The sequence below is a fragment of the Harpia harpyja genome, chromosome 14 (genome assembly GCF_026419915.1).
Source record: "Harpia harpyja isolate bHarHar1 chromosome 14, bHarHar1 primary haplotype, whole genome shotgun sequence".
NCBI lineage: Eukaryota > Metazoa > Chordata > Aves > Accipitriformes > Accipitridae > Harpia > Harpia harpyja.
The window spans coordinates 7,372,919-7,387,677 of NC_068953.1; the positions used below are offsets into that span (position 1 = coordinate 7,372,919).

Sequence of the window (14,759 nt, forward strand, 5' to 3'; positions counted from 1 at the left end):
AGACGAGAGAAGATTATTTTGACAAAAACCTTTTGCTCTTTTAAGATGGTGTTTTTCTCTCTCCGCAGACAGCGGTTGTAATTATCACAATTAGTGGCATTACGATGAATGCACTGAGCCTTCCTGATAGGAGCGTTTTTTTCTGGCAGTGTGTGGGCAGCTTGCGAGCAGATCCCTTTCCCCTGCTAACGGGATTTGCGGGTGACTGTTACGCAAGGGCATCAGCAGTCTGTACCCACAGCTTGGAGATTTTATTTCCAACCAGGGTTTCATGAGGTTCTGCCTTCTGCAGAGCCCAGCCTGGATCACAGAGAATTACTGACGTGCTAACGGGCTATCACACACTGCTAATGTTACTCGCACGGCATCTGGAAAAGTACTGCTTGCTCTTCCTCTCCATCATTTTGGAGATGCTGAGAGCAAGGGATTGTTTCTTTTTTGGGGAAGCTAATAGATGAACTAGAAAAAGCATCACGGACTAAACGACCTCCTACCTTCTCCTCAGGGTTTGAGTCCTGGTTTGATGAGGAGCAGAAATCCCCACAATGGCCTAATGGACAATGTGCAGCTATTTTGCTGGACTTAGGCCAATTAGGCAGCAAGAAGGGGACTCATCTCACTTATCTCAGCTACATCTGAGTGAGGCACCTAATGATCCTTTAGAGTCAAGAGAGAAATAGGCACATCAAGTCTGCAATGCATCTAATTTATTTTGGATGTCTACCTTCAGAGGAGATGAATCACCCCCTTAAAGCACCTATTTTTCTCCCTTGACGATAAAGGGAGTCTAGACAACGAGCTCAGCCAGTCACAGTAGACAATTCTGCTTGCAGAGATGAAGCCCATCATGGAGCCCACCCCACAGAAACTCTTTGTTGTCTCCTTTGTGGGTGGTCTTGGATGATGCTGTGAAGCGTGGGTGGGCTGTGGGCAGTAATCTCTTCCCTCCTTTCTTAATGTGCTCTCTAAAGTTTGGGACTGTTTTCCTGAAATGTCCCAGCCAGCTGGGTTCTTCGATATGGGGGAATTTCTGGGCAGCCTCCTCCCCTTCCAGAGCTCAAAATCTGACCAGGGGAATTTGCCTACTTTTAAACTTAAATATTAGGTGGCAACTACGAGAGAGGACCTTGGAGCACAAGGAGAGAAGTAGTAGAAGCAGCAGCCACAGAAGTGCATCTACCATAGCTTAAGCACATCTTTCTTTCCTTCATGTTTGCAGCAAAATGCAGCTGCAATGCAATGCCATATTGAAGCTGCTTGTCTTCCAGCAGGCTGGTTTCTGCCTCAGCTTTTACATTCACTGTATTATCTGCCCTGTTCCTTTGGGTCACTCCACTCTGCTCTCTCCAAATGCCAAAAGGACCCCCACCTTCCCCTAAGACCACTCACAATGATCAGGAGGATGAAGTAGATGAAGTTGTAGAAGGAGTGTGCATCCATGACAAAGTACATGATGTCCACCCAGCCTTCCAGTGTGATGACCTGGTGGAGATAGGAAGGGAAAATGAACCCATCAAGGCTCAGTTCCAACACCAAGTGCACAAGCAACATTTCTCCTGGCTGTGTCATTTCTGACACCCCATAGCTGGTCTCGGTGCAGTATAAGACACTGAGGAGCCAAATCCTGCTCCTGCCAATGCCAATAGCCACGTTACCAACTGCTCAGCCTGAAGCCAGCCCTTCTTTTCCAGCTGGACCTAAGGCCCACTACTGCATTTTGCAGAGGGAAGAGCAGTCTCTAGGCTCTGCTCCACATCAGGATGGTCTTACTGCACACACACAGGATTTGGAGACTGGGGTTTTGTCCATGCATGTGAGATGGAGGCATCTTCAAGCATCAAATTGCACCCCTGACATTTTGAGCAGCCGTGCACTGCTATATAATGCTTGCTGGTACAAAATAGCTCCCAGGAGTGTGATTACACAGCCCCTAGGAACATGGGGGGCACGACCGGCTGTTCACCCACCTCGCGACAGTTTGCAGACAAGGCTCACCTGAAATATCGCAATCCAGGCATAGCCAATGTTATCGAAGTTGATGGCTCCCTTGAAGGGGTTGTGCTCCCCGGCGGAGCAGTTGGTGTAATACTGGTTCCAATTGACACAGGATGTGTTGGTAGTGTCATTGTAGGAATAATAATCCAGGGTGCACTCAAGACCTTCTTCCCTCCGTGTCGGGATACTCCGGCAGTAGCGCATCCCATTCTCCCGGGGCTGGGAGCAAATGAAAGGGTTCTCGTCTTCGTTCTCTGTCTGGTAGTATCGCTCCAAATCCACCGTGTAGGGGCTGAAAGAGTCCAGACAGGGCTGGGGTTTGCACACCGATTGCAGGCAATCTGGCAAGGTAACAACTGTAACAGCAGTCTGACATCTGTTATTCTGGAATTTAAAGGGTTTTTTTTTTTAAAGGGATCCCCCTGGACTTTCTACAGCCCCACTGGGTGAGATGATGTCCCTAACTGGGTTTTGGGAAACTGAGGCAGTGCACTCGGCCACTCAGCAACCCCTCCGATGATGACATTAGTAAGAGTCACTCCATCTGGAAGTGCTCTGGCTTTGACTTTAGGGGACTAAGAGCAGGATTCAGCCCGGCGGGGCTTCTCTGAAATGCCTTTGCTGCAGTAAGATGGAAATCAGTCAGTTAAACTCCTGTATCTCTTGTCCTCCTGGAGATGCTGAGAATTGCTTGGGGAAACTCTATGTACAAGGACCTCCCAAGCTTCCTAAAAACCAAAGACAGGGCCTTCATCTGCATTTCACAGTGCCTGTTCAGCCCATAGATAAGCTCTAAATTCCCTCTGAGGGTGGCCTTACCACAGCAAACCAGGCAAAAACACTCTTCAGGGAGATGAAACAACCCATGGCCAGCCAGGAACTGGCTTCTTGCTCTGCACACAGCTATCTCCTTAATGCTGCCAAGACTTCCAGTAAAGCTTGCAAAGATATTTTTAAGCCTAGTTCAGCCCGGTTAATTCCTGCAGAATTGCCTTTAATACCCTTCAAAGCTTATCTAAACCCCTGGAATTCTGGCTCAATTAAACAGCACCCAAACCTGTGGCTCTATTGGATTTACTCAGTGGTGAAGCAGTCCCTCTGCTCTGTTGCCATTTACTTAACAGGGACATGCCCGGTAATGATTCTCCCAACTGCCCTTCGAGGATACGACCTACAAGAGGGGTGGCAGTTGATTAGGAGATGCGTGGGAGAGGATAAAAGGTGCATCGTATCAGCTCCAGGCTCGAGAGCCAGCCTAGCCACAGCAGCAGCAGCATGGTCCTGCTGTGTGCAAGAGAGAGGTTTTGGGCTTGCAGGACTTCTCCATCCAGGTGTGGATCTAGCCAGACCAGCTCCAGGGAGTCAATTTTTGAAGCAATCCACTGAAAGGGGACAGGGGTACCAGAGCTCGGCAGAGCAGCCATCAAGGGCTTGCAGTCACCTGCCCTTCTCCTAGCATTCGAAGGGAGGGAGGTGGTGGAAAAAAACAGGGAGGTAGGAGAACAGGTATGGAAATCCTGGTCTGAAAGAGGCTGACACCTACCAGATATTTTGACCACTGTTCAAACACTCCTACATCTGGCAAGCTGGCTGGCCAGGAAACTGGGTGCTACAAAACCCCATTTGATCACAATAGTCCTCTTGGCCTTAAAATCCAGGGATCTGTGAAAATTAACGCTTTGGGACAGGGACTATCTGTTGCTTTGAGACTGAAAAGGATCTAGCATCACAAAATGTATGGTATCTCCATCAGTTTTCCCTGGGGTTTAGGTGGGACTACAAATGTCATACCAATAAACACTACCAGCTGCTGAACAGGATTCAGACCTCAACGTCTCGACAAATGCAGAAAAGGTCACATGTTAATGATATGCTGAATTTAGAAAGCCTGAACTCTTATTCTCAGGGGTTTTTTGGAAGTTCTTATCAATCAGAGAGGTTCCCAAGTGCCGGCTGAGGGTTAAGGCCAGCCCTGCAGGACTCAAATGGCAAATTGTCGCAGCTTGCTCTGTTCTGGCTGTGTGTGCCTGAGCAGGAGTTGTGGTGGCATTTAGGAGCAGGAAGCATTTACAGAAGACCAGGGCTTTTTAATGGAGGATATCCTTGTCTCTTGGAGACATAGACTCGCTCGAGCGGGAGAGACACTTCTGCTGCCTGTGCAGACTCACATGCTGAAGTTCTCGGGGAAGAAGCAGCGGTTCCTGAGCAAACCTGCCCACAGCTGGACTCCCACGATGCCAAAGATGAAGAAAACGAAGAAACAGAGGAGGAGGACGTTCCCCAGCATGGGCAGCGTGTCCAAAAGAAGCGTCACCAGGATGCGCATACCTGAGGCAAAGAGGAAATGCCCACGCTGAATTTTCTTATTCCAGCTATGTCCTCCTGACCTTTTCCTTCCCATCCATACTTTTCCTTCCACTGACAGCCACTGCCTTCCCAACCACTGTCCTTGTCACCCCCACATAGCTTGCAAACTCCAGCAGCTCCCCAGTCCCCACTGGTTTCCCCCCAAAGCCCCTGGGATACCCCCCTTCATCCGTGTCCTGCTCCTGGGCACACGACCTACCTTCCCTTCCCCTCTCCCTCCCTTCACTCCCCATCTCAAGTCCTCTTTCTCCTCCTAAAGTTTTCTAGCAATTTTATGTCTCCTTTCTTCCCTGAGACCAAACTCTGACATTCTTCCTTGCTCAGTCATATTTCTTTCCCCATTCAGTATATATTAAAATTCCCTCCCCTCCCTAATTCCCCTTATCTACCCTAAATCCCCTCTCTTCCTTAAAATACAGGACTCTCTCTGGCAGTTAATTCTCACAAGTTCAGGAACAGCCAGTTCTGTAACAAAGACAAATTGATGGTGACTTCAACTTGACATTTACACACAAAAAAATTGATTTCATCTGACGTCTCTGTAATATTCTGCTCATCTCTCGCTCTCCTTCTTTCCCCATCTTCTGCATTCTCTCACTCACTTATATTGATTTTCATTTAAAGAAAGCTTTACTGTTGCACCCTTTACTTTGATACTTCAAGAAGACTTTTTTCTCTCTTCCTGATGCTGTCACCTCCTCTATCAGGGTTTTTCTTCTATTCCTCTACTGGGGAACAACCACCTTGCATCAACTCCTAATTAACTGAAATGACTTTCTGTGGTTATTGCATTTATCATCATCATACAAAACTCTCTTTTTTCTTTTCCCACCTTACATTTCTATCCCATTGTAACTACGTTGCAGAGAAGCCAAGATAAATTACCTGGGATTTCAAAATACATTAAGCGAATTACATCCCCAGTTAGACAGTGGTGGATAAATTCAGCCATCCATCAGTTCAGCAGTGGGGATAAAAAAAACATTGCAAACAGGATTCTGAAGCTACCATAATGATTGAAACAGCAGCAGCAGCAGCAGCAAAGCCAGATTAAGTTCAAGAGTCAGGACCAGAAAAATAGATAGAGCCCAGGCACCTCCAGCACCGGCAGACAGAACTGAAGCTGATTAGTTCCTGTCACGGCATTGGGCTAGTTCAGATAGGGGAGTTCGGACTTAGATTGAATTTGGCTGAAACGATGCTGGATTCAATACCCAGGATTGTAGGACCAGGAAAACAACGTTTCTGATGCACTTGTACTTACGCTTAACACACCCTATCCGTACAGCGTCTGGGAGGGATGGAGCTCAGCGCCTCTCACAGCGCTCCGGGCTTTGCCCAGCACGGTGCAGAAGGAATGGCTGCCTGGGCAGTTTGGTTGGGTTTGCGATGGCCAATGCCTCTCCGAGCACAGGGCTGGGTTGCCATCACCTGCCACGCAGGAGCAGGCAATGCCACCCACTGCTGTTCAAGAGGGGGTCTGAGACCCTCACGCATGACCTGATAAACCAGGACTGAATAGCCACCTCCCATATCACCCAGGTTTTCTTTGGCAGTGTTGGGGTTTTGGGCTGTATGGACCAGCTCTGGGGAGAAGAGCAAGAGATGCTCCAAGAGGAGGCTCCTCAGCACATCCCGGGGGGCTGTCTCCAGGCACGACAAGATTTCCTCATCCCAGTTTCTCCAGGAAAGGATGGGGTAGCACAGGAAGGGTGGGAGCAGCGTGGCTCAGACCCCTCTGCCGTGCTGCCTGGCAAAGGCTGTCGGCTCAGTCAATCCCTAACACCTGCATTGCTTCCCTTTAGGAGCCTCCTAAGACCCTCTTAGGAAGAAAGGTGTCTGAAGACGGTCCTGGATATCTTATTGACTGGTGGCTCATCTCTGGTGCCACAGGTGTCAAAAGGAATATTATTTAAAGTAGAAGAGTGACAGGCACTGGAAACCAGAGAGTGGTGATAGGACCTAGCACTACCAGGCTTAGGTGAACGTTTGAGCTGCAATGTAAGATGGGGAACATCTGTGTTTGCTCTTCCATCTTTGGGGCACAGATACAGAGAACTTGCATCAACTGGGAGGAATAAGGATCTGACTTACTGGGGACCCTGTTAATGGCCCTGAGCGGCCGCAGGACGCGGACGGTGCGGACCGCTGAGAAGCTGACGTTCTGCAGGTCCAGGGAATACTCCAGCATCCTGCAAAAGACACGAACACGGAGGAACGTCAAGGATCTTCTGGAGAAATGTTAGATTATCAAACATTATAAATCAAACATTATATGCCAACCTCTCACAGAGGGACTTGTTACTGCATCTCTCCCATCAGGAAAGTTTGCCAGAGGAATTAATTAAGGGTTGTTTGCATATCAGAATAAAGTCAATGAGTGAGAATGTGATACACCAGCTCACACAGCCACAGATCTTCTTTCTCTCTCATCTGCTTTTGTTACTCCTTTTTGCACAGGTCCAGAGCAGAAGCTTCTGAAAGTCCCTGCACACTCCAGGGGAGCAATTTCCAGACACAGCCCTGATTTTAACAGCAATTGTACAGATACTCTAATGAATCTGGGTTCGCTGTGCTGAGCACCACCATAACCCTGAAGAAAAGACAGGAGCATCCCCTGGTGCAGACCCTTTCTGTGGGACACAGGAGTGTGCACCACGGGACACTGAGCTATGGTAGCTCTACCCAGCAGAGATCATTGGCAGGTGGGACTCAGGTGGACGGGCAAGAACACAAATCAAAACTGATGACACTTTTAGATAACAAATGAGGCAAATGTGGACCAAGGAACCTCCCGGTGCTCCTACACTGTGCCTGAGGGGGTTATTTCACAGCACAGGACACTGAGGTGCAACCTTCACATGACTTCGTCTGAGGATGCACATGGACTGCTGCAAGTCTCTGGGGTCCCCCAGCACCGTCTCGCTCTGCTCGTGGCACTTTTGCTCAAGCACAGCGGGGCCATCAGTCACGTCACTGCCAGGACTTTGCTCTCCAGCCATGGGAAAACACAAGAGCTCTGCCCAAAAGCATTCTTGAAAAGGCAGAGCCAGGCAAAGGCAAGGAAGAAGACCACGAGGCTCCCAGCACAGCCAGGCTCCCGCTGCCACAGGCAACCACAGGATATTAATCTCTTCCGAAAATTATCAAGTTCCATCTCAAAGCTAGCTGGGTGGTTCCCTCCCTCCAACTTTGGTGGTTAGAAGCCTAACTTCCAGCCTGAATTTATTCAGGACAAGCTCATATCCATTTGTTCGTATGGCAGCGCTGTCTTTTAAGTAGCTTCTATAGCTGTTCTTTGTTCCGGGTGTTTACCCACCCGATGTATTTACAGAGGACACATCACATCTCCTCTCAGCCTTGATTTTGCAAACTCAAACAAACCAAGCTCTTCCAGCCCCATCTCGCAGACAGGCTCTCTGCTTCCCAGTCACGACCTTTCTCCACACCTGCCCTGGCCTGAATTAATCTTACGTGATTAGACATCAGGCTTTTGAAGGAGGCTTTGCTGGCGCCTTGCACAAAGGCATCAGTGCTGCCCCCTCCCTCCCTGCTGGAAGTCCCACAGGATTCATCAGTGCCGTGTTAGCTTTGCCACGGCTGCAGCACACTGGAGGTTTCTGCTCTAGCTGTGATCAGCCAAACCCACTCTCCTCCCTCCTGGCCGTTGGCAGGTGAGGAGCACCTGGGGCGGTGAAGGCTTTCTCTTTCTACACCCCAAATACACGACTCCTCACTTGATGCAGTGACACTTTATCTGATTTCAAGTGAGGAGCACCTGGGGCGGAGAAGACTTTCTCTTTCTACACCCCAAATACATGACTCCTCACTTGATGCAGTGACACTCTATCTGATTTCTCTTGATAGGCTCTAATGAGGATGATGATGATCAAACCATATCTAAGATCAAAATAACTTTAACATGTTCCTCTGTATTTAGCTGACACCCACAGCCATGGGACAGTCCTAGAAGATGAATATTAGACAGGCACATGTGGATACTAGGAGCTTGTTCTCATCCTCTGACCAGAGGAAGGCAGCATGCCCACGAGAGCCCACCTGGCCCCAGTGACAAAACCAGCCCCTTCCTCGGTGCGCAGGACTCACCGCCTTGGGTGAGCTTTGGCTAAGGTAAGGAGAGGGGCAACAACTTCCCTGGGCTTTAATGGTTCTCAAGTTTCACTCGGTGTTTGAAAAGAAGATTTTTGTATAGTTTGCAGAATTCAGGTAAAAAGCCCATGTCACACATACCGCTTTTTTTCCATCCATTATTAAAACAGAGGCTACCAGCAAAATTCAGAGCAGCATATGGTTATTTGCAACAAGGCAAATCATTTTCTGATTAATGACAGCTCTAGACTCACTTCCAGAGATGCGTGTGATTGCAAGCTGCAAAGGGCACGTTGTAAAATGCATTTTGATTTAACATATTAAAGAACAATTATAATGCCAAATTTAAAATACCAACCAAACAACAACCCAGTAGCTTTAGCAAACACTTGAACACCAAAGCGGGTGGGTGCTCTCCTACCTCTGCTACTGGACACTGCTACCAGCGCCAGCATTACAGCACCGCAAGCTCAGCCCCAGACCTACATTACAGCATCTACACATTGCTGATAACTAACAGCTCAGGAGCCTCGAGAGAAACCAGTATTGAGGAAAAAAAATGTGGGGAAAAATCAGTCACTAACAAGCAAGTCCAACGAGAATCCCACCACTTCCCAGCTCTGCGGTCACTTCCCAAGGCAAGGGGATGCATGGGAGGAATCAGTCCATGTCCCTGGCAAGGGAAGATACCCAGGGAGAGTGAACATCAGGATGTCACCAACTGGCGAGGTGACAGGTGCATTTACCAGCATATATAACATTTACGCATTGAAAATCTGCAGTGTAAAAAGCCCCCGATGAAGCTTCAACTCAAATGTCATTTCTGTTCAAACGGGAAAACACGATGCCTGTCAGCGCCTCTGCCATGGACCTGGATGCCCAGCCAAATTAAAGGCTCAGAAAAATACTCAGCATTAAATAGGATGGATTCATAGCAAATGCTGAGACTCGTCAGAGTGATCAGCAACCCCCAATCGCTGGAGTTATTCAGATGGAAAGCGGAAATATTTAGGACTTTCTAAGAATAAAAGCAGAGCATCTGTAAAGCCAGACGTACAACGGGCTGGCGGTGGGATGCAGAGAGAGACCTGATGCAAACCTTTGGCAAACCCTCCTCCGAGAAGGAAAACTCCCAGGACTCAGCAGTCAGACACAAGGCATGGCTCAGGATGGACCGGGCAGCTGAAATTCATTCCTATTCTGCCTGGAGACAGCGAGACTCAGAGCACGCCGGGGTTTCTTTCACATAAAATCCAAAGCATTGGGAAGGATCTCGTAAGCACAGTGCCAGGCACCACCCCTGCCTGCAGTGAAGGGCTCACAGAAGTGATGCTCAGGAGCATCCCAGGAGGGGTTGAAAGGGGTCTTCTCACCCAGCGAGCCTCTAACAGAGCACAGAAATGCTGGCAAAGCCTTTCCCACACCTACCCAGCATCGCCTCTCCGACCCACCCTGCTCTCAGCCCTGGCTCCGCTCCCATCCCCGGGATCACTGCTCAGGAAGCAGAAGATGGTGGGAAGACCCATCAGAGTCATGGAGTTTGTGCTGAGGGCCCTTTCCAAGGAAAACTTGAACTGTGCCCTTTCACAGCTGGGTGCTGGGGATGCTGTACAGCCAGGGGATGTGACCAAGGTCACACAAGGAACCCGTAGCAAAGCATCAATGCCTGCAGGCAGGGCACCATCCCCGGGAGCTGCCCCCGCCTCTGCCCGCAGAGGCACAGAGCCGCCGCTCGCTGCCGGCAAGAGACAGAGCTCAGATTTATTCAGCGTTAAAAGGTTCCCAAAACCGGGCATATAGGCACCCTTTATCTACAAAGTGCAGTAATCAGTGGATGATATTAAGCAATGTTGGAAAAGACAAGGGGAAATTATTTAGGCAGCATTGTATCTTCAGAAAGCTGAAATGAAATTTCCTCCCAGCCCTCACCGGCTTTGCTGCACTCCGCTTATGCTCAGGAGCTGCTTTTTAAGTCTTGCAAGTCTCACCGCAATCGTGGGTGTTGCTTAATTTTAAAAATACTTGGTTTAATCAAGCTGAATGGAATAAAAAGAACAGCAGTGGAGGGAGTGTGAACCCTGCAGCCTGCCGGATCCGGCCGCACCACGTGTCCCAGCCAGGACACTTGAATAATGAGGCTTTTGGAGCAGCAGCAAGTTCAGCTGAAGAACTGAAAGAAACTAAAGAATTCTCTTTAAAAAAGTCCTAAAACTTAAAAAAAACCAAGTCTTTTCACAGGTGGGTTTGAGTCAGCTCGGCTGCAAGGGAGGCTGCGGAGGGGTTGCTTTTACCCAGCAGGTTTCTGTGAGTCAGGGACACAGCTTGCTCGGGATGCTCTGCTTCGAAGGCCGTGGTAAGGCAGCACAGAGCAGAGAGCATCCGCAGCTGGGGGGGCTTCAGCAGCCCCCGGTCTCAGCTGCTCTTTATCCTCCCCAAAGTCACCGAAGGCATCAAATTGCAAAGCTCACCCCACATTTTGAACCCCCGGAGGTTTGCAATCGTGAGCATCGGTTTGATGCGGTTCTGCCACTTCTGCTCGGAGCAAAGGGTACCTAATTCAGGATTAGCCAGGATGCAGCGGGGCCCCGGGAGGAGGCTCCCGGCTTCCAGGACATTCGCATCCATCCCGGCAAGCACCGGAGAGGGGCAGATTCCTGGGAGAGGGTTTGGTGCAGCTTTCACTGCAGCTCAAAGGGGCTGCGGCTGTGATTGCACATTGGGTAATTGCGTGTGCAAATCGGCCACTTACACGGGCAATTACCCCACGGTGCCCAGGCAGCGCAGAGGGCACCGCGCAGCCACGTCTCCAAGGTGCTGTTCCTCCGTGCAAGAGGGATCAATACAGGCAGACAGAGGGGATGAAAAAGCAACATTCATCCCTGTCTCTCTGTTTGTTTTGGGGTTTTTTTTAAGGGACAAAGGGACTAATACATGGGGAAAGAACAGCCTTTGCCCACAGTTGGAGCGGGAGGCTGCAGCAGGGACTCCCGTGGGCAGCCCCACACCAGTGCTATCTTCCCCATGCCTGAACCGGGGAGTTGAAACAGCCCCTTGATCAGCCTCATACAGCTAAAGTGCCCTTCAGAAGAGCCCTGCCTGCTTGTGAAGCGAACTGGCGCTGTGAGGTGAAGCCCACATGCTGGAAGCTTCACCCAAAGCACCCAGCAGCAACCTTGCTCTGGCTGCTGCAGCCACAGGATCACCGCTCCCCGCAGAGACCAGTCTGGCAGCATCGCCCTTATCCCAGTTTCTGAGCTAAAGAGCGTTTCAGAAACCATCCCAGTTTAGATGGAGCAGGGATGGAGAGGGGGACTGCAGTATCCCTTTCTCTTCTGTTACCTATGAATACAGCGAGGCTCCTTGCAGCATATTCCATCCCTGAAATTCAGCACTCAAAACCAGGAGGGAGCAAGACATCCTTAAGGGTTGTTTATGAAGGCTTCAGCGGAGCTAACTCTTTAATACAGCCTTCAACACAGAGAAAAAATGATAACAAACAATAAAAGAAGTGTTCCGGAAGCAAAGAGAAAAAGAAACGGCGTCTCCGTTTCTGAAGAAAGCAGCCTGCCAACTACCTCCAGCCCCAGCTCGTCTCGAATTGTAAGCAAAATATTCCAGAAGTGTTTAACTCTCCTACAAAGTCTTTTGAGAGGCCTGTTACTGTTACAATGAGCAAAGCACACACAGGACTCCGCAGACTTGGCCAAACAACTGACTGAGCCCCGAGTAACAACAGACCCACACAACTCAAACACGGGATGATGCACAGCCCTGCTTGGAGGGGAGCAGAAACACAGGCACGGATCCAGAGCCCTGCTCGACCCTGTGTCTAGAGAAGGCAGAGAGGAACCCCGTAAGCTCTTACAGCACCAAATTATCCCCTGATTTAAAGCCTCTCTCCTGGGAAAACAATTAGCCATTGGGATTTTTTGTTGGTTTGGGTTTGGTTTTTTTGATGAGGATGGTTTAAAGCACAATTCAATCCACAGGGATGCAGAGGTTCACGGAGGTCTTTATCTGACCAAAGTCAAAACAAGCTGATGTCCTGCAAGCTGGTGGGACTGCAGCAAAGTGGCTGGGGATGGGGATGGCTCCAGCTGAGGAGCAGGTAGATCTCAACCTGTGGCTACCCGCTTCCCACAGACTGATTTGGAGAAGAGGTCCCAGCACCCTGCCCAGAGGAGGGGGAGGCAGAGTGGGTGCCGGGTCCCGGAGCGGCCAAGGAGACGGCAAGTTAGGGCACATCTCCATCCCACAGCTCCAGTTCACCAGCCCAAGCCTTGGTCAGCACTAAACGGTAAACGCTTCTGCATATTTTTGCATGTAAACAAGCGTTCATCCTTGATACATCTGCGTCTTACACTGGGAGAGGTCAGAATCATATTGAATTGTTTTTAGAGGACAAGAGCTGGCTTGCAACGCCTGTTAACCTTCAAGTGTTCTCTTAAAAGCAAACTCCCCGAAATTTCTCCTTTAAAATAACGCAACATAATTATGCCATTCATCACTTTTTTCTTCCCTTTTCCCCATGCAGCTCGGTAACCTACAGCCAAAGCCATGTTTCACTAAGCTGAGTTTTGATAATACAGCGCTATTCTCATCTCCAGCAAGTTTTACTGTAATTACAGAGATGTGTTGCAGACATTACACACTCTACAATTAGCACTAATTGCATTACATTGTCACAAAGAAGTCATTTACTCTCCATGAGCTCGTGAGATTGGTCTGGACAGTTTAACAGAGCTGAGAAGTACTTAATGGCATGCCACGAAAGTGGCCGGCAGCGTGGCAGGAGCAAGCAGAGCACCCGAGCAGCTCTCCCAGCCCCCTGCAAGTGGCAGATTTGGGGCAAACGCGCAAAAAGTTTTCTCTGCAACGTTAACCTCTGTCAGGTCCAGAAATTTCTCAAAGAAGGGGGGGGTTAAATACTACAAGTTTGGCGGGTTTTTTTTTGAAGCCTCTCCTAGACTGGTGGTAGTTGGGAAGGGTTTCGATGGATGGTGTGCCCATGGGAGCGCACAGCCCTGGTGTGCAGCACATCCCACGTGTCCCTCAGCATGACATGCCTTCCCCACCCAATGCCCCACAGACATGGTTTGCTGCTTCTGCTCTCCCCCTGCCATCACTTTCTGCTGCCCATGGGAAAGGAATTGGCAGGGAAAGCAGGAGAGCAGGAGCCCGGGGACCTGCCAGGTACTGGGGAGCCCACGCTGTCCTGCTGCTTTCCCCCTCCCATGTCTTGCACAAAAAGGGGAGGAAAAAAGTGGGAAGGCAGAAGCAGAGCTGCTTCGTTGCAGTCACCAGGGCCACGTGGAAATGTCAGTTTGGGGGTCTCTTCCCTGTCATTTCACTGGAGAAACTGGCTGAAGCCCTTACAGGAGACCTACATACAAATGTGATGCGCTGTATCGGGTATCTAGCAAATACAGCGGGGATTTGAGGATCACCCTGGTGCACGCTCTCCTCCAGGGCTGCAGCTGGGCTCTGGCCCCTTTCCTAACATCACACACCTGCTCAGATGCAAGAAGCCTTCACATCGAGCTCGGCTCATCCCTTGCTCCCGTGCTTTGCTGTTAGCACCATGGTCTGGATGCTCGTCAGTGTAATTTGGCCCATGTTGGAACCGCAGAGCTGTGCTCAGGAGCTACCAGAGGAATCTGCTGCCAGAGGTCTGGTTGGGATTTGACCCTGGAGTGCTTTTTTCTCTTATCCTTACAGTGTTTTTTACCTACATCTTGAGTCTAGTAACAGGCTTGGGTTCCTGATTTTTTCCTCTGCTACAACAGTGGCCCATTCCTGCAGCCCCTTCGGCTTTCCCCAGCACTCGGTGCTGCCGGGGACAGCCGAGGGATGCTCCAGGATGGCAGCGATGCTCCGAGCAGGATGCAGCGCTCTGGGATGGATGGGCAATGGCTGGAGGAGAGCGCGAGGGCACAGAAGAGAGCAGAGAAAGCGGACACTGGGGTAGGAGAGGCTCCGCTTTGTATTTAAACCCAGTTCGATCCTTTGTCAGCTGAATTGGTTTTGACAGGGCCCAGATGGGAACAGTTCATGCACATGAAGGGAAGACCCATCATTTAGCGAAAGACAAAGCCGACCTGGCAGGAGTCACAGGAACGCTCAAGCTGCAAGGCTGAAAAACCTCTGCAACAAATAAATGCCTCCGCGCATCGGGAAGGCGGCTGTGTCAGAGGGGAGGTCGATGCCGCTATCCGCGCTCTGCCCGGGAAGTAGGCGGCTCTCACACATCCAAACGCATGTCTAGGTGCAGTAGGTGGGCAGGAGAT

The 14,759-nt window shown here is 49.9% G+C and overlaps 1 protein-coding gene across 18 annotated transcripts in view; it reads right to left on the reverse strand.

Annotated features, from left to right (window-relative positions):
* The window catches only part of CACNA1G (calcium voltage-gated channel subunit alpha1 G), a 150,799-nt gene that overhangs the window by 85,136 nt on the left and 50,904 nt on the right, over nt 1–14,759 (reverse strand). For all 18 annotated transcript variants that reach the window (XR_008238190.1, XR_008238188.1, XM_052807431.1 and 15 more), the window contains exons 4-7: nt 6,457–6,554; nt 4,164–4,323; nt 1,996–2,287; nt 1,390–1,482 (exon numbers count right to left, since the gene is read on the reverse strand). Coding sequence is in view for 16 of the 18 variants with exons in the window: in XM_052807431.1 (XP_052663391.1) it covers nt 1,390–1,482; nt 1,996–2,287; nt 4,164–4,323; nt 6,457–6,554 (643 nt within the window). In the remaining 2 variants the exon portion in view is untranslated. The remainder of the gene's footprint in view (nt 1–1,389; nt 1,483–1,995; nt 2,288–4,163; nt 4,324–6,456; nt 6,555–14,759) is intronic.